We start from the raw sequence: 20948 nt of genomic DNA, 5'->3' as shown, positions 1-20948 counted from the left end.
AGGAACCTTCGGAATTTAAACTAGTACTTCTTGCTTATTATTCTGACATTCACCATCATATCATCAAACACACTCTTGGAATAATTGAACTTCCAGCCTTAGACTAGAGCAACCATTCCTGAAGTTTGTCTAATAGTAAGAGTATCAATTCCGCACTTGTTTCCGTTGATGCAAACTAAATATACATGAGCCAAAAACCTCTAATATGGATGAAGCAGTTTCTTGGTTGTTCACAGATAAGAACCTTCATTACTCTTCTTTTCATAAACTGGTATGATCCTTTCCTTTTTCAAACTCGACAGGATCATCCACAGCATCTCCAAAAAGCAGAACCTCTCTGATTGTTTGTTCAGTGATGAGGATCTCTTTATTCTGAATCATTGACCGAATCACATTGTCTGCCTTCTTAGTTGTGGTATTATTCAAGAAATCCCTGATCCAGTCTTCGCCTATGATAGTATTTTCTCGTAAAGCGTGTGCCAAGCGACATGTGTTCAATCCCACTATCATTGATTTAAACTCTTCATATCCCTTTGGAGGTTCTCCTAAAAAGCAGGAAATATTCATACTTTTCTCGAATCCGGGAATGTGTATGGATTTGTTGTTAGTGCATATTATGTGTTTCCGCCACTGTGCGAATAGGCTAGATAGAGCGTGTATTGAATATTGTATAGATATGTGTTAGATAATACAGTTTTTGTATTGTAAAGTTTCCTTCCCACGAAAGAGTCCTTCGTACAAAGGGACACAAGTTAGTTCGCATGAATGGATGAGATCCATTCGCACAAAGCCTCACTCGCAAGGAGGGAACTGCCTATATGTAGGAGTTGTGAGTGACAGCTGAATGAAGTTTTGGAGTTCCTAGAGGGGAAATGTTGGATAAATTTTTCTCCAACTTGTAAATGATGTAAACTCTTTCGGTATGAATACAATCCTTTTGTTTCTACTCCGTTCTTTTTAACATTCTACCGAATTAGTTCTATTTTACCCAAAATTCCGTCTAAACCTGATGGATCCTCGATTCTCAAGTGGTATCAGAGCTACGGTACCGATTTAATCAATCTAACAGTTGGTTAAATCACCTACGCTCATGAATCATGGGTTTTTACGGGGGGTTTTAGACATAAAACATCAAATTGAAGGTCAATTCATGAATGGAATTTGGAATTTTCGTTCATATCTGTGAAGTATCATCATGAAATTCACAAAAATAAAGATTTTGGATCGAAAAATGTGATCAGCAGCATTCGAACAAAGGAACCACTCGCGTGAAGAGGACCTTACTCGCACGAAGAGATTCTTTCCATTCGCGTGAAGGGAATTTTCGAGCGAGTGAAAATGTCATTCGCGCGAAGACATCTTTTTCGTTCTAAAAATCATCTCATTCGCACGAATGGACCTACTCTATTCGCACGAATGAGACAAATTCCTAAAAAACATTTTTTGATCGCGGTGATGAGATGAGTGTCCAGAAAAAATTTGGGGATTGAAAACTTTTTCGAGTTTTTAAAGACAAATACGAGCTGTCCAGGGACACCATCATGGGCTTCAGAGAACATATTTGATGATGCGATCACAGAGTAGTGAAGATAGTTGGATAGTCAAGATACCTATGTAGAATGTTTATCATCTAGGTTATCTGACTATTTATGGGCCAAATTGAAAAATCCGCATTGATGAAAAACGCACTTTTGTGGACCAAAATGACAAATTTTCTGCATAGTGGAGTTTTTCAGTGTAAATAATGGACTGAATTTGCCAAATTTGAGGGGGAAATTCAGTGATGAGATTAGAGAATTCAGAATTTGCAAAAATGAGGGAGAATAAAAATTTGATCAGAATATATTGAAATTTCAGCATTTTTGAAATTCGTGATATGCAACAGTATTTGGGTGGTTCCGACTTCAGATTGTCCGGGGATGCATAGGATCTGGATTCGTTAGTTCATGATGATAGGAAGTTTAGATTCTACAGATCATGATCAGATTGATGTCTTAAGGTTTGAGTCCCGGGTCATCGTAAATTCGGTTAGTAGGATTAGCGTCAGGAGATGCATTAGTATTGTCGATACTTAAAAGATATCACTGCTTTGTGATAGTCTAAAGTGTCAGAATGGTTAATCTTTGAGCAGATGAATTGTTTTTTCTGACTAACCACCGGGAAATGACGATGTTTGTTGATTAAGTTATTACCGGAACTAACGAAGAAGACTATATATCTGTTATCATGAATGAAGAAGGAAAATGTGAATCTGATCGTGGAAGAATGTTTCTGAGATCTGAATGTGTTACCAGATGATTTGATATTTGATGAAGATTTACTGATTGTGGAGATTACCATTTACACTATCAATCATTCAGGAGTGTGCTTAAAGATGATGACGGAAAACAGGATTTCAGATTTTCGTGGGTATTCATAGACTTGAAGTTTACTTATGTGGTGATTCGAAGTTTCTATCAATTGCCGATTGGGTTTTTGAAGATTAAGAGATTGAGTTGAAGTGGTAAATAAAAAACCGAACACAAATGTGGTTAAAGTTAAAACAGAGAAGCTGCATTGATAAGTTTCAAGTTGGTGATTATTCATGAAGATTGCGGTATAGCAAATCAGAGGAGGTTGGGAACTATGCAAACAAAGACCTGAAGCTTCATTTCAGGGGGAATTTGTGCATAATGAAGATAATGCAAGCCCGAATCATCATTCAAGGGGAATCGATCGAAGATATCAAGTTTCCTGATTGAAGTTGCAAAATATTCGAACACGGCTCTCGTTTACAAAGATCACGATTCGACAGGGACGTACAAGGGGGAAATTGTTAGTGCATATTGTGTGTATCCGCCACTATGTGAATAGGCTAGATATAGCGTGTGTTGAATATCGTATAGATGTGTTAGAAAATACGGTTTTGTATTGTAAAGTTCCCTTCGCACGAAGGAGTCCTTCGTACAAAAGGACACAAGTTAGTTCGCATGAATGGATGAGATCCATTTACACAAAGCCTCACTCGCACGGAGGGAACTGCCTATATATAGGAGTTGTGAGTGAGAGCTGAGGTGAAGTTTTGGAGTTCCTAGAGGGGAAATGCTGGAGAAATTTTCTCTCCAACTTGTAAATGATGTAAACTCTTTCGGTATGAATACAATCCTTCTGATTCTACTCTGTTCTTAATAATATTCTACCAAATTAGTTCTTTTTACCCAAACTTTCGTCTAAACTCGCTGGATCCTGGACTCTCATTTGTCAACTACCTTCTTTCTCGTATCTGCACCAAACGGTTTGGATAAGGGTAATTGTCACAAACACTAAATCAAGAAGTCCCTGAGTTTGACCGTAAATGGGATCATACACTTGTCAAATGACCAATAGGCACCTCGTACACTCGGTAAAGTGTCAATTCTACCCTTGCACACCCTGTGAATTGAGGGTTTTCCCCTCAGAGGGTGTGCGGGGTGAAATAGTTGACATGCATTGACCAAAATGCCCTCGTATACTGGATGAATTGCCAATTTTGCCCTTCGCACACTGCGTTATTACCAGCGTTCCACCACATGAGTGTACGAGTTGACTGTTTGACCAAAGGGTGTATGGTTGATCAATTTGACCATCAAAAAAGTGTGCGACCTGATCTGTTTTACAAGAATACCCGTCGTACACATTGATAAAAGACAAAATTGCCCTCTCACACTTATGGAAAAACAACATTGGTGCAAGAAACATTACACGGTATGGAAAAGCAATTGGTGCCAAAGGAGGATGGAACATTATACTTTATGGGACGAATCTGGGTTCCATTATTTGGTGACCTACATGTGATGTAACACCCCCCGACAGCGTATAAAAATAACCCATAGTGGAAATGTCGGGGAGTCACGTTACAAATTGCTCATAACACATGGTACTATCGGATGAATGGACAATTCGGGAAACGGACGAACTTATAAATATATATTCCCAAGAAATAATATACATTTCAAACCGACAAATAAAACATATAAATATCCGATAAAAAAAGGAATATATCGTTCACCGACGAAAAACGAGCATATCACCACCATGAGGAGCTACTACAACACGCCGACGACACTTTGGCGTTTTCGATGCGAGAATATACATATTAAGCAACTACGACAACAACTCTAAAAATAATGTAATTTTTAGATACATAAAAATATATATTTTCACCAATAAAGTTTACAAAATTACTTTAATTGATTCTCCATATGCTACATTGTAAAAATAATAAAAATAATTATTTGTAAACATTAGTAAATAGTTGTTCTCAAGCTTGTGTACATGGTAAATAATAAGTAGTATATGTTACTGAGTGTACAAAAAATATATTGTAACCATCTAGTTTAAAGTTTCTAGTTCTGCTCCTGTACATAATTCAACCCTAGCCACTTTGATTCAAGCGTTTTTTACACATATAATTTTGGATTTTGGAGCCGCGTCTGTAAAGTAGCTCGATTGTTCACCCTCACCAATAAACTTTTATTCTTGATTTTTCTTGTATATTCTTGATTTTTCTTGTATATAGATTTATATGGTTATGAAGTTTTTAAACACTTGTATTAGAATAGAAAATATATTATGAAGTTTTTAATCACTTGTATTAGAAAACATATAATAAATCATAAAAACCAAAGAAAAACATGCTAACTATTACGAATGCACGTCTATTTTATAAATTGAAAATTTAATTTTGTGTTAATATCTGTTTAGCGCATACAGTAATTATGTTGCAAAATTTAAACATGTTAATCAAATATTATAGATGCCATATATAGTTCTTTTTATTCATACAAGCTCCAGGGCATCATCATCATCAACAATAACTTGAATGTGATGCCTAAACAAAAGCATATATATGTAACGCTAAACATAATAATTCTTTATGATAATTAAATGTGGACTATATATAATTTATTATTAATCCATACATACGGACGTATGTAGGTTTGTTTGTTTTGTTTTTTTCTAATTTATACAAGCTCCACGACATCACCGATAGGAAACAAAAGTACAGTAGAAGAGTGTACTGCGAACAATTGTGAATGAATTACAGTAGAAGATAGTCAAATACCAGCAGCTTGCATATTCTTTATATAGAGTACGTTTGCTGTGAAGCTGATCACCATCAATCAATAATGAAGTGGTTGTCATCAGTCCACAAAGCAACCCAACGCTTCCTCAATTCTCAACGATACCATCTTCGTGGAGGTTATCGTAGTCGATTTTTCCATGCTTCCAACCCAAAACCTGATCAGATAAGGTCATCGTCGTCCTTATATTCTGGTCACTATTATAGCACCTCGACAATTTTGAATGTTACTGAATCATCATCAGACAGGTTAGAAATGCAAACCTAGATATGTCTAAAGTCTAAACATGAACTAGTTTCAAACATGCATGGATTGTGGTTTATTACTATTATTGCAGGTGGCCAGAGAGTAACAAGATTGACAACAATGTTAAGAAGGTAGATCTTGAAATAATTTCAAGAGAAACCGTCAAACCATCTTCTCCAACTCCCCAACATCTAAGAACCTTCAACTTCTCTATTATAGACCAGTTTATGCTTGATATGTATACCCCTTTGATCTTATTTCTTCCCAATACCGACAAGGCTAGTGTTTCCGATGTTGTAATCAAAAGATCAAAACTTTTGAAAGACTCTTTATCTAAGATTTTAACAAGATTCTATCCTTTTGCTGGGAAAGTTAAGAACACCTTGCACATTGAATGTAACGATGAAGGAATCTATTATGCGGAGGCTCGAGTGAACCAGACACTTGAAGAGTTTCTAGGTCATCCAGATGATGATGAAAGCGTAAGAGGGTTGGTCCCTGAAAGCCCTTGCACCGTAGAATCTTCTAAACGGAATTATGTTATTGGTGTCCAGGTATCTTTTAATCGTAACATCAACATATTTGATTAAAACTATATTCTTAAATAAACAAGTATGTTGAACTTGAGATATGTTTTCCAGGTGAACATTTTCAAATGTGGAGGGATTGCGCTTTCCACGAGCCTCTCACACAAGATCTTTGATGGGCATACATATTATATGTTTATGAAAGCATGGGCAGCGGCTGCTAGAGGGTCACCAGAAACTGTTTCACCAAGTTTTGTTGCTTCTGAGATCTTTCCTCACAATCCTTGTTTAGAAAACTCGATGCCTTCCAAGTTACTGGCCACCAAAAGGGGTAGTACAAAAAGATTTGTGTTCGATTCCACGGCTTTGGCTTTGCTCAAGGCCCAACCGGTTGCTAGCGTCAACTCAACACATCCACCAACTCGCACAGAGGCCACAAGTGCTCTAATTTGGAAGGCTGTTGCCCATGCTGCTTCAAAAGTAAGACCATTTGGTCCACAATCACCTCATGCTTTATTGTCAGCAGTGAATCTCCGACAAAGGGCATCACCCCATTTGCCCAAAGAATCCATTGGAAACCTTCTTGATGCAGCCGGGGCAATGTGCTTTCCTGCCAGCCACCTTGATTTGCCAACAATGATGGGTGAAGTAAGAGAATCAATAGCTAGAATAAACTCGGATCACATTGAGTCCATGAAGGGGGTGAAGGGGCATGAGACATTCAATGAGATATTAAGGAGATTAAACCAACTCATGAATGTGACAGTGGATGGAAACTGCTTGTTTGCTTCAAGCTTGTTGAACAGCCGAATATATGAGTTGGACTTCGGATGGGGAAAACCGATATGGTTTTATATTACGAATAATGGAATGGCAAGGTATATGTTTTTGAACGACACATTGAAGGGTGGTGGTGTTGAAGCCATAGTCACATTGAGTCCAGAAGAAATGGAGATATTCGAGCATGATCCAGAGCTTTTGTCTTATGCCACTGTCAACCCTAGCCCTCTTCAATTTGTTCGTTAAATAACATGAATTTCATATCCTTTTTTATGTTTTGTTTGAATAATGATGTATGTGTAAGCATTGGCGGAAGAAGTTTTTTTTCTTTTTTTCAAGAGTAAACTGCTATTTTGGTCTCTGTGGTTTGGGCATTTTTGTCATTTTAGTCCAAATCTCAAACTTTTTACATCTGGGTCCCTGTAATTTATATTTTGTTACCATTTTAGTCCAAAATCCAAAAACCCTCTATTTTGACTGTTGAAAGCTGATTATTTTGTCCTTTAGTGCAGGGGCATTTTGGTCATAATCAGCTTTCAACAGTCAAAATAAAGGGTTTTTGGATTTTGAACTAAAATGGCAACAAAATGCAAACCACAGGGACCCAGATGTAAAAAATTTGAGATTTTGACTAAAATGGCAAAAGTGCCCAAACCACAGGGACCAAAATGGCAGTTTACTCTTTTTTCAATTATTTTTTGATTTTTTTGAGTTTTTCACATTTGGTGTTAAAACTGGAACCATTCGCATTTTCTATTTACATACTTCCCATGTCCAGGTTGTATGCATCCAAAGTCGATTCTCGAGGTGTATGTGCTCCAAAATGTGGGTTGGTTCAAACCGGACTTTCTAGGTTTTTCTTGTTTTTATTGTTATCGGCCTTTGCATTGTTCAGTACTGGTTGCGAGTGAAATGACGGGAAAATCATGGAAATAAGCATATTGATCAACATGTTTATTAGACATTGACTTTTGAGATTTCTAAAATGAGCAAACCAATAAAAGAAAAACAAGTAACCAAAGTCGACACCTGTTTTTACTAGACTGCCACTATCAGGCACCTTTTTAGCCCAAAAAAATACACTTGGAACCAACAGAAAAATTACAAGTGTAAATGGTGCATTAACCGGCAAATCAAGGGTTAAGTGGTGCAGCAAAAATAGTGTCTCCACTTTTACACATGTAATTTTTTGATTTGTCACCCCCCCCCCCTTTCAAGTGTAAATGGTGCATTAGTCGGAAAATCAAAGGCTAAAAGGGCAGCTTTTACACTTGTAATTTTTTATTGGCGGGACCCCCCCCCCACTCTCTTTTTCAGTGTAAATGGTGCATAGCAAGAAAATCAAGGATAAAGGTCAGCTTTTACACTTGTAATATATTTATTACTTGTAATTTTTTATTGGCAGGAACCTCCCCCCCCCCTTTTTCAGTGTAAATGGTAGCCGAAAAATCAAGGATAATTGTAATATTTTTATTGGGGAACCGGCACTATGTTTAGTGCCCCATTTAACCCTTAGTGTAAATGGTGCGTTAGCCGGAAAATCAAAAGCTAAAGGGCTAAATGGTGCATTAAAAATAGTGTCTGCACTTTTATACTTGTAGTTATTTTATTGGTGAAACGCCATCATGCCATAAAACGCCCAAAACTACCAATCTATAATAAAATTACTTTGAACATGCACTATTATAATAAATCTAAAAAAAGTATAAAACAATGTGCAAGTGAATAAAACAAAGTGCCATATTTATCTAAATGCCATTGGAAATACAAAACGTCATAATTACAGTCATAATGATGGGATGTGTTACAGTCATAAACAAATGAAGCTGAAACAAAAAACAGTAACTACAAGTAGTAAAATGAAGCGACGGAAACATTATTACCAACATTTATTATATTAAAAGCCACTACACGGGAAATTGAATTTTATTTATCTTTTCAAAACGTCATAATTACCTGCCACTTTATAGGACTGCATCCTACGTGCGCGGGAAAAAAAGTCATTATAAAAGTAGAACATGAGAACACAACTTACCATGCCAAACATTGTCTAAAACGCCACATATTGTCCAAAACGCCAAAAACTTAAAAAAATGGCCAAGGTTATTGCATGGAGGTTTAAAGTTCGGAGAGACGATTCATCCTAAAATTCTCTAATAGGATAAAGGTGAAGGTCAGAACAATCAAAGCCATACTTAGTATGGATGAAGGGGTTCAGAGAGATATTTTGGCTCTTGGGGTTCCAATGGCCAACGATTGTGAAACAACTCGAACGGTAATAAGAAGATTGGAGAGAAAATTTCAATCAGAAGAAGAAGAAGAAGAAGAAGAAGAAGAAGAAGATGATGATGATGATGATGATGATGATGATGATGATGATGATGATGATGATGATGATGATGATAATGATGATGATGATATTGACGATACTCCTCTACCAAAAGTTAGAAGTTGGGTGGTGCATGAAGAAGCAGGAACGGTTGAAGTGACTTATCAACACGGGGTGAAATATTCATTGCCGATGGACGAAATGTTGAAGACAAAGAGGCTATATCTCCTTGAACAACTCTGTGATTTAGCACCTTCGAATGCAAGATCCAGAGTTGCAATGATATTCAAGTATAGGCTGCGGCAAAGAAGAGACGAGATGATGGCATTATACGCCAATCTAAAATATGATGATGAATCTGAAGAAAGTGAGAAACAAAGCGATGGATACAACTCTGATGTAATCTCATCCACAGAAGACTATTAGTTTATTTTGATTTCGTATTATTGTAATCTTATAAAATATTAATTAATGGTAATGAATTATTAACAAGCCACGAACGCCAAAAAAATGACATGGGAAATGCCATAATGCCAAAAAAAATTATCTATGTGACACAAAAACAATTAATTCAATGAGACAGATCCAAAAAAATAGTAAAACGCCAAGTAATTAATGAATCTAATTAACGCTAAAATTATCTTAGACGCAAAAAATGAAGCAGCATGTGACACACGAAATTGGGAAAAAAGAATATTGAAAAGATAAAAAGGCCTCTCACACGCTGATTATATCCCGCGCCACGTGTTCCATCAGGATGCGTCCTCACCGTTCTCACACTTTAGGGCATTTTCTCCTGATCCCGTACCTCTATATATATATATATATATTAAAGAGTGAATTTCAAGGATTGTCCTTTATCTTTATAGCCATTTTTAGGTGTTGTTCTTTATGTTCAAAATTGACGAGTTTTTTTTTGGTAAAGGGTTACCCCGGTGATTCTATTAAAACAAACCGCAAATAAGTACAAGTAGTGAGGATGAGTTCCACACTAGTTCATATACAAGACATGCCCCATATATGCAAACCAAGAAAAAACAATGTATCAATGACACCACATAACCTAGTCTACTTTACATCAAGAAAAATAAAGTAGACAAGAAATTGTCACCAAAACAAAAACCCTCAACCTCCATCATCAAAGACGAAATAATCACATGTTATCCGCCCCTTAACACGAAACAAAAACCGTCTATCCATTATAGAACTTTGTTGAAGATGTGCTTGCCCCTGCTCTTGAAGATGAAGAACGTGTACCCGAAGTCATAAAATCGTTAGTTTCATTATAGACTTCAACAACCTCCTCCTCATCTGAATCCTGCTCTCCACTAGCCTGCGTAGCCTTCTTCTCCACTCGACCCACAGTGGTACCTCCCTGATCACCATCATCATCCTTAAGGACATCAAATGGGTTAGACGTTGAAACCTGGTTCGAATTGTTTTGGTTTAGGTTTGATAATTGGTCTGTAAACTAATTTAGGTTTCTGATTTTTCATGTGGAGGCCTTGGTTGTTAGCTTTCTTCTTTTTGTCACCCACAACCTGAAAATCATCCCTCTTCTTTCCAGAATCCCCATTCGAAACAACCTGAGGGTTCTTTGGGCACGAACTATCTTCATGACCAAACACACAACAAGAAATACACCTTAAAGGCTCCCAATCATATTCAATTTTTACCTCCACCTTAGAATAACCATTACCATCTAAGGATGGAATTGCAACAATAACACTCCTCTTTAAATCAGCCCCCGCCTGAATTTCAATAAGCGCTCTAGCATAACTGCTTCTACCCCAAGACTCAGCACACATCGTGGCAGTATACGAATCCAACATCTTAGGCACCCCTATCTTAGAAGCAACCAAACTAAGACCATCCTCAGTATATGCCGTTAACGGCACATCTTGCATCTTTACCCACACTGGAAAAGCTTTAATATCCTCTTTCTCCAGTTTGATAGAGGCCGACCACTCCTTCAAAGTAATCGGAACATTTCTTATCAACCATGGCCCAGTTAGGCCTAACCCAGTTAGATTCTTCAGTTAAATTGACGAATACAAAATTGACGAGTTTTGTACTTTATGTTTTCAAATCATACACATTTTGTCCATTAGGCCTAACCCAGTTAGATTCTTCAGTTAAATTTGGTCATGTGCTTTGCATATGAGGGCATTTTTGTCAATTCAAATTTGGTCTCTTCTACCCATCACCACCTCCAATCCACCTCCATTACAACCTGCCACCACCCACCCCACCCTACCTCCATTTCCACCTCCACCTCCATCAACCGCCGCCTTCACCACCTGCCACTAACCGCCGCGATTACCATGTGTCACCTTCCTCATCACCTGCCATCACAGACTGCAATGACCTTTAAATTCGAATTGGGGGTTATACTGAATCTACAACCGCCGCAATTCAATATTATCGATCCGGAACTGGGGGTGAAGTAACATCTTCACTGGCTCAAGCTTTAGGATCTCTAGTAGTAGCATAGGTTTGCAACCAAATAGTACAGTTAATTCTTCTTCAGATTCTGCTAGATCTCAGTGTTCTTCATTTTATTCTTGCTTTTTTGCTAATAATTTGACACAATCGGCTCATAATTCAACGTTTTCTGACTCGAATTTGAACGAAAGTGTTTCTTCATCTGGAAGTGTGAATAGTGAAGCATAGTGCGTAATAACAATAATAATAATAATAATAATAATAATAATAATAATAATAATAATAATAATAATAATAATAATAATAATCAAATGACGTCATCTCCTCCGTGTCACCCTGCTTAGAATTCGACTAATCAAACGACGCCGTTTCAGGAAACCGTGAAAAATGGGAATAATAATTATCCGCCGGTTGTGCGAAATCAAACACATTTGAAGCCAAATCAGAAAACGATGTCGTCTCCTCCGGTTCAATCCGTTTCAAATCAGAAAAATCAAACGATGCCATTACAGAAAACTGTCACATATGCTTCCTCAAATGGAACGAAATCTAGTTCGGATTTTGGTGATATGATGAAGAAATTGGTGAATTGTGACTTGTTTGATGGAGAATGGGTGAAGGGTGAGTCGTATCTGTTGTATAAACCCGATTCGCGTTCGTTGATTAATGAGCAGTTTAATTGTTTTAATAATGGTAAACCGTATGATGCATATCAGATGCTTAAATGGAAGCCTAAATCTTGCACTTTACCAAGGTGTGTTGAACTAAAAACCCTCATTATTAGATTATTAGTTAATTGCCATTAGTTCATTATGATAGTGATTTGAATTATCCTTTGGCTGGCAATATTAGAGGTGGAGATGAAAGTAGGGTGGCGTGGGTGGTGGCAGCTTGTGACGGAGGTGGATTGGAGGTGGTGATGGGTAGAAGAGACCAAATTTGAATTGACAAAAAATGTCCTCATATGCAAAGCACATGACCAAATTTAACTGAAGAATCTAACTGGATTAGGCTAAAGGACAAAACGTGTATGATTTGAAAACATAAATTACAAAATTCGTCAATTTTGAACATAAAGGACAACGCTTGAAAATGACTATAAAGATAAAGGACAATCCTTAAAATTCACTCTATATTTTATTACACCATAAAAACAAGTTTTTTATTCCCCTTAATTTGAGTATAGTATTTTTACAATTTTTTAATTAAAAAAAAGATGTATTACATGATTAATAATGTCTCCGGATGAGCAATAATTGAATTATTAACCCTAACCAGATGAAACCGAACCAGTATCAACAAAAAAACTGAATAGCTTATTCGAAAACCAAACCGAACTAATTATTCATATTTTTATATATTTCTAGCTTTTATACCTACAGGTCATATATTTCATATTTTATACCTCCATTTCATATATTTATATTTCTATTTCATGTATTTATACATCCATTTCATGTATTTACGCCTCAATTTCATGTATTTCTAAGCAAATTTTTAGCCCAATATTGGTTTTGGCTATTAACTGAAATTAGATGAACCGAATAAAAAACCGTTAAGCGAATAGATTAACCGAAAAGTGATTGGTTAATAAAATAGACTAGCCGATAACTTCGGTTCAGGATAATAATAACTGAACCAACCGAACCATGAACACCACAATGAAATAGACTAATGCATGACCTGCTTATCATGTGTATCCACCACGAAAATTCTACAATAAAGTCTATACGGATTATTAACCCTAACCAGATGAAACCGAACCAATATCAACAAAAAACTGAATAGCTTATTCGAAAACCAAACCGAACTAATTATTCATATTTTTATATATTTCTAGCTTTTATACCTACAGGTCATGTATTTCATATTTTATACCTCCATTTCATGTATTTATATTTCTATTTCATGTATTTATACATCCATTTCATGTATTTACGCCTCAATTTCATGTATTTCTAAGCAAATTTTTAGCCCAATATTGGTTTTGGCTATTAGCTGAAATTAGACGAAGCGAATAAAAAACCGTCAAGTGAATTGAATTGAATAACCGAAAAGTTATTGGTTAATAAAATAGACTAACCGATAACTTCGGTTCAGGATAATAACTGAACCAACCGAACCATGAACACCACAATGAAATGGACTAATACATGACCTGCTTATGACGTGTATCCACCACGAAAATTCTACAATAAAGTCTATACGGATAAGAAAAACACCAGAAACGAGTACCACAATGCAAAGTGTCGCTACGCCGCATCGCGCGGGCACCTTGCTAGTAGTAGTTATATAGCTGTGGAGGTTGAGTTTAATTTGCAAAATCACTAGAGTTAAGGTGTTATGTCTCTTAAGGTTAAGGTTTCAAGTCCTCTCGAAAACAAACTTGATTTACCTTAAACCGTTAAAAAAAACTTATATAACTATACAAGTTGAATTATTTATATAGCATTTGCAAGGTTCATGACAAGAGTGAATTTATTTTTTACTTTCTTTTTAATTTTTTAGTTTCAAAGAATATTTGTCTTGACATTCCTTATCTTTATTTCTTTTTTTTTTTTGTTATAACTTTCGATTACTAATCTTATACAATAAATAGTATACGTATTTAATCAAATACTTTTATTTTTTTTTCTAACAACTTTCATACATTAGTTTTTATTTTATTTTTTAAAAACTAACTAAGTATTTGTGTTAAAAAAAATTTTCTCGATATTCCGATGTAAATTATATTTAAAACGAAGTTGTATTTGAAATAATGGTATATTGACAAACTAAGGTGCTGTTTGTTTTTTAAGAGATAAAATGTATGCAGTCTGCGTACCACATCTGTAGAAGAAGAGGTGGACTAAACCTCTACAGTCTGCAAGAAGAAGTCTGTTTGTTTTTTAATATATATAGATGTAACACCCCGTGTTTTCGAATGTCAAGGTCAAAGTCAAAGTCGAGTTGACTTCTTTAACTGTAAATAGTCTATTTTAAGATTTATTTGTATTATGTGGAGTAAGTGTTGTTAACCAAGGATCGAATTAATCGAATGTTTAATCGACGTGAAACGATTTACGACTGTGAATAGCAGGAAGTAACAATGCGATAAAGTTAACTAATCAATAATCAAACCGATCGAATCATCATCGAACTCGAACCTCGAATTACGTGAACTTTGGTTGTTATTATACGTGTGTGTGTGCCTTATGTGTTACTTGTGCGTGTTTATTTTATGTAATGTGTGGTGATCAATCAAATCAATCGAATCGAAACTCGAAACTCAATCGAACTCAATCGAAATCAAGTTATGACAATTGGCAGAGAAGAGACTATGCTAGATGTAGATGATTGTATGTTAGATATAGTAGTTGGGACTAAAAGTAATTTGAATAGGAAACTCTATCGTATTCGTATCATCTTCAATCGAAATCGAAATGTCAAAAATTGTCGCACCGAACACTCGAACCAGGCCGTTGATCGATCAGGCTATTAGCCGATTGAACAGCCCAGCCGATCGGACAGACTGTCCGATTGAGCAGGCTGTCCGATCGGGATGCCTGGCCGATCGGCCAGCCCTTTCCTCTTTGGGAAGCCTATAAATAGGGCTGTCATTGTCATTATTTCCACTTTTGGAAACTCTCTGACCGACCAGCTCGTGCTCCCCTTCTTTTCTCAAATTTCTTCCAATTTCGGTAAGTTTTCATCCAAAATCTTGTACTTTCTTGATCAATACACACTCCTACACCTTTCTATCTTTCAAATCTTGATTTCTAACCATGAAATCATCAAGATCTATGCATTCTAGGATGATGTCATCATGGTGTTCTTCAAGAACATCATGTTTTGGCCTCGTTTCACCATGAATAGCTCGGATCTAACTGATTTCCACATAAACAAACTAAGATCTATCACAGATCTGAACTTTACATGGTGTGAAGGATTGAAAGAAGGATTTCCAACTTTCTTTCAACTCTTTTACACTCAATGCCTTCAAACCGGTAGAAACGGAGCTTAAGCCGACTCACCAATCATTCTAATGGATGAGTGGTTCAAGATTCGGAATCTATCCACGAGGTTCACCGACTTCGAGTTAAACATCAAACTACCGTTCCGAACAGTTCACCGGCCGGACTTGGGTGATTCCTGTCCGAGCAGGGAAAACAAGTAAGAACGAAAGTTCCATGGTTCAGCTCGTTGTCAAACTACCTCGATATATCGTCAAATAATCAGAACAGCCAAGTGTTAGACGAACAGGCCGACCAGGTCAGGATGTTGACCGAATGGTTAGGCTATCCGAACGGACAGCCCAACCGACGACATGTCAGCCGATCGATCGGGCAAGCCGATCAGCTAGCATATGGCCCCACAAATTGACAAATTCACGAAGTATGGTATTGAACGAAGTGATGTCCGATCGAACGACTGATTGGTAAACATTACTCTTCGGATCATGAGATACTATGCTTCAACACTTAATCGATTTTCAACTCGTTCGACGTATTGGAATGCCACCCGATCGAACATGCTGTCCGATCAGGTGACATCCTAGTGAGGACTTACCACGGAAGTGTCTAACCGATCGGTTAAGCTGACCGATCGAACGACCCGTTCGATCGATCGACCTGAAAGGTAAGAACACTTCAATGTTCTCAAATACCACAACGAAAACCTCAAAAGGTCAAACCATCATACACAAACACATCCTTTCCAAAGGAAGAGACAATCCACTCGAACAGTCCATCCAATCGGTCCGACCAACCGACCAGACAGACTGTCCGAACGGACTGGTTCTCCGAACGAACAACCCGTCTGATCGAACCTACAGTCCGATCGACTAGGCTGTTCGACCCACTATCCCTTGTTTCGTTTTTATGTGTATTCATCGTTATGCTATCGAACTGTTCAGGCTAACCCTACTCTCAAGCGCTCCCTTCAATCCATCAATCAATCGCTGTGAGTATACTCGATCCCCCTTTTGCTTTTAGCACTTTTGGGTGTTACATACGTTACTTATTTCAAAACACAATCGGTCACACTACTCAATTATTTGAACGCTAACCGATTCGCATGTATTACGTGACTAAATGAATGCTTGTTGTTATGTTTACACGTGGAATGCTGTCTACCTGCCTTAACGACGTAGTACTATAGTTTGGACTCAGCACCCGTTCACACGGGGGTTGTTAAGGACAATTACTTGCATGGATTACGGTGGTAATCATGTATTGCGAACTGTCTCGGACAGTCAACCCGCAGTCATTGGTATCGATAGATCCATGTCGATAATTAACATGCTTCGTTTTCCTCTGTGTACGTGCTGGTTATACGTAAACTATTCGAACTCTATTATGCTATTATCAAACTTGTATGCTCACCTTTACATTATATGTATTGACTTTATTTTAACATATGTGACAGGTATTTAAGATGTTTGCTTGCTAGGAAAGCGAGGCTAGAATAAAGCTCTAGAGCCCCCCAACAAATAGTTGTCTGTCAGGAATAAGCAACTAGAGCATAGTTGTCAGTAGATCTTGTCAGGTCGGGTCACTAGAAGCATTTGAACAATATTTTATTATTTACATTTAAATCTAAGTTGTCGGAACAGAATATTCGACTGGTTGTTATCTGTAATAATTTGTTTTATTATTTGGGACACGGTATGGGACGTGTTATTTAAACTGAATAGTGATGATAGTTGTTATGGAAACTTATGGACAATCTGTTTCGCTCAGTGCCATGCCCCGATGTTTCCGCCATCGGTTAGGGTGTGACAGATTGGTATCAGAGCCATAACTATAGGGAATTAGGCTAGACACGACCTAGTCCGGGTCGCTGTCTTAGCGACCTCGACTATAGTTAGGAACCAACAGACCAAGCATATACGCTAAATCCTGTTATTCTACCCCATCACTACACTCGAATTTTCAATAATGAGAAGGCGATTTGGCCAGGATCAGGTGTGAAGACTGTAAACTCCCGACTAAATTTGTCACACCCCCAAAAGACCACATGCGGAACACCACCGCTTGGAGGCGTGACCGACCAGGATCCAGCCACCAATTATACTGAGCATTGATTAATAGTAGAAATAATTGCTATCCAAAGTAGTTAGCAACATCGTAGTTTAAGTTTGATAATTGGTTTTAAACAAAACAGCGGAAGCATAATCCAAATAGTTTTAAAGATAGTTCTTAGTTCAAGATAAGTAAACCCAACACACGGGTTTTGACGAACACTACACATCCCCAAGCAGCAGCTCCTCAGTCACTGGTTACCTGCAAAGCATGCAGTAAGGGGGTCAACAATAATGCTGAGTGAGTTCACTAGTTGTCCAGTTTTAGTTTACCAAAAACTTAAGTTGTTTAGATAAAGCATTTATAATCACGTTGTGGGGAGCTACCCCATCTGTAAGCTCACTAAACTGTAGATACCGAAACTGTTGACGGAAAGTTGTTGTGCCCCGAGTCAATGTCTATCGTCATTGACCATGTTGCAAGGTCTACTAGTTCACGCCCGATCTCCCCCGGTCACGGTGTGAGGTTGTCAAACCTAATAGCGCTATCAACTAATAACCCGTTCGCCCCCGGCGATTAATCGGTACTATAAGCAGGGACTTAAAGTGATAGAGTTTCGTGTAGCATGGCTAGTTGTGATTCATAAATAATATCCAAACGTATCTCCCCCGGAGATAGTAATTACCCATTCTGTTTTCCCCCGGAAGTAATGGTTCAAAAGTGTTTTCCCAAAGTTGGTAGTTGGTCCGTGTCCCTCCACGGGACGCATGCTTTTAGTGTGTGAACTCACCTTGGGTTGCTCGGCAGATTAGGTTACTTTGTCAAACACGTTGGTCACCACGTCCTAGCATGGTCACTAGTACGTCAGGTTTGGTGTACAAGCAATCACATAAAATCTACACTTAACTAACACGTAGCATGCATACAACATACAGTGGGTTATTGGGCCGGCCCTAACATTCACACATCAAACAGAACTTCAGCAACACATAGTCCAGTTAACAGGTAGCCCATATTAAACACATTATGGCCCAATAACCTAAGTGGACAGCCCAGTCGCAACCAGGTGGTCTCGAGTCGCAACCAGGAGGTCTCGGCTTGTGCTGGCTGGTTTCGAGTCGCAACCGTGTGGTCTCGAGTTGTCACGCTGTGGTTGCGAGTCGCAACCGTGTGGTCTCGAGTTGTCACGCTGTGGTTGCGAGTCGCAACCGTGTGGTCTCGAGTCGCAATGTTGTCCTTTTCTTGTTCACGTGTTGATTCAGACTTAGTCAGGCTAATGGTACAAGGCATCAGGCCCAAATCAGGAAACAACCAATAAGGTTTCAACTAACAATTTTCCTAATCTTACCATTAGTAAACATGGATCAAACATTGCCCTTTTTAAACCTTCAAGTCATCTTCAACAAGTTCATCACAAGTTCATCAATTTAGGGTTTTCATCTTAACATAATCATACATTTTTGAACCGAAATCTTATGATTAACAACATCATTTTGCAAGAACAATGAAGCATAGTTTGGTTGGTCATGAATACTCTTAAACTACCATTTGTTAGTCATTTTTAAACATGTTATCAAGCATTCATACATAAGGGTTTACACATATTGTCAAACTTCACAAATCATCCTAAAAATCATGCATAACACTTCTAACCAAGCACTTTCTAGTTCATTCAACACACATAAATTCTATACACAAAATAGAACACTAACCGGTTATGAAGAAGGTGCCGAAATGAAGGAAGAAAATGAGAGAATGAAATGTCCGACTTGTGGTGATGATCTTGACCGAGTTTCTTGACCGAGATCCTTTGTTGTTACCGATTTGCTCCAAGCTTGAACCGAGAATTTAGAGAAGGAAAGTGGTGTTGTTGAGGGTTTTCTAATGAGAGGGAAAGGAGTGTTTGTGTTTGTGTAACAAATGAAGGAGTGGGGAAAGATTGGGATTTTTATATGAGGTTTCAAAATAGGCTAAGGGGTTTCGGCCCAAACCGGTTACGGCCCAAGAGGCCCACTCGAGACCGAGTGGCCCACTCGAAATCGAGGGGTTGCGAGTCATGGTCTCGAGTCACTAGCATCACTCATAAATATATATAATACATACATACAACACATATCATGCAAAAAATCATGTTTCCATTTAGTAACATATATATACACAAAGATATTACAAGATGTTCGTTCGGAAAAACCTAGAGTGTCACATTATCCCCAAGTTTTAAGAACTTTCGTCCCGAAAGTTAAGGCAGCCACTGTTAAGCTAGAGTGTTTCAACGGGGTGTCACATCATCCCCCCGTTAGTTTGGAATTTCGTCCCGAAATTCGGTTGTAGCTTCAGTGCTGGGGGTTTCGTTTGGGAACAACTGGGGATACTTGCACTTCATCTGGTCTTCCCGCTCCCAGGTAAACTCTGGGCCACGCCGTGAGTTCCAACGGACTCGCACGAGAGGTATTTGGCTACGTTTGAGGGTTTTGATCTCTCGATCCGTGATCTCAATCGGTTCCTCAGTAAAGTGTAGCTGTTCATCAATAGTGAGTTCCTTGAAAGGAATTATGAGTGTTTCATCTGACAGACACTTCTTCAGATTAGACACGTGAAAAACATTGTGCACTACACTCAGCTCTGCAGGCAGGTTCAATCTATAAGCAACCTTACCGATTTTCTCGGTAATTTCGAATGGTCCAACATATCGCGGGTTCAGCTTGCCCCGTTTACCGAAACGAACCACACCCTTCCAGGGTGAGACTTTAAGTAGAACCCGGTCCCCGACCTGGAATTCTAGCGGTTTCCTACGCTTATCAGCGTAGCTTTTCTGACGGTCACGAGCTGCCGCCATGCGTTGTCTGATCTGGGTAATCTTTTCCGTTGTATCTACCACTAGTTCTGGGCCTGTGATTTGACTGTCACCTATTTCCGCCCAGCAAAGAGGTGATCGGCATTTACGACCGTACAATGCCTCAAAAGGTGCCGCCTGAATGCTAGTGTGGTAGCTGTTATTGTAGGAGAATTCCACCAGCGGTAGATGCTTCTCCCAGTTCTTGCCAAAATCGATCACACATGCTCTAAGCATGTCTTCCAGGGTTTGGATAGTGCGTTCAGACTGCCCATCCGTTTGTGGGTGGTAAGCGGTGCTCATGTCCAAACGTGAGCCAAAGGATTTGTGCATAGCTTGCCACAACTCGGAAGTAAAACGAGCGTCTCGGTCGGAAATAATAGAAGTTGGCACTCCGTGTCTCGAGACTACTTCCTTTAAATAGATTTCTGCCAAGGTAGAAAACTTGTCTGTTTCCTTAATGGCCAGAAAGTGTGCAGACTTAGTCAATCGATCTACTATCACCCAAATAGTGTCATTCCCGCGTTGGGATCTAGGTAGCCCCGTAACAAAATCCATGGAAATTTGTTCCTATTTCCACTTCGGGATTTCCGGCTGCTGGAGTAGGCCTGCTGGTTTCTGATATTCAGTCTTGACTCTTGCACAGGTCAAACATTTGCTAACGTATGTTGCTATGTGGGTTGT

At 38.3% G+C, this 20948-nt stretch overlaps 1 protein-coding gene across 1 annotated transcript; it reads left to right on the top strand.

Annotated features, from left to right (window-relative positions):
* Positions 1 to 5131: 5131 nt before the first annotated feature.
* On the top strand, positions 5132 to 6930 carry LOC110944474 (stemmadenine O-acetyltransferase). Its single transcript, XM_022186141.2, has 3 exons — positions 5132 to 5350; positions 5440 to 5902; positions 5990 to 6930. Exons 1-3 carry the CDS (start codon positions 5148 to 5150, stop codon positions 6899 to 6901), a joined length of 1578 nt encoding a protein of 525 aa, XP_022041833.1. The 5' UTR covers positions 5132 to 5147; the 3' UTR covers positions 6902 to 6930.
* The last annotated feature ends 14018 nt before the right edge of the window (positions 6931 to 20948 follow it).

This window comes from Helianthus annuus, chromosome 1, assembly GCF_002127325.2.
Source record: "Helianthus annuus cultivar XRQ/B chromosome 1, HanXRQr2.0-SUNRISE, whole genome shotgun sequence".
NCBI lineage: Eukaryota > Viridiplantae > Streptophyta > Magnoliopsida > Asterales > Asteraceae > Helianthus > Helianthus annuus.
This window is presented reverse-complemented; position numbering and strand designations above follow the sequence as displayed.

Bases quoted from the DNA above. Each gene is read 5' to 3' on its own strand.
- LOC110944474 (XM_022186141.2), top strand. From the start codon at position 5,148: ATGAAGTGGTTGTCATCAGTCCACAAAGCAACCCAACGCTTCCTCAAT. The intron at 5,351-5,439 runs GTTAGAAATGCA...CTATTATTGCAG, and splicing joins ACTGAATCATCATCAGACAG to GTGGCCAGAGAGTAACAAGA. The intron at 5,903-5,989 runs GTATCTTTTAAT...TATGTTTTCCAG, and splicing joins ATTATGTTATTGGTGTCCAG to GTGAACATTTTCAAATGTGG.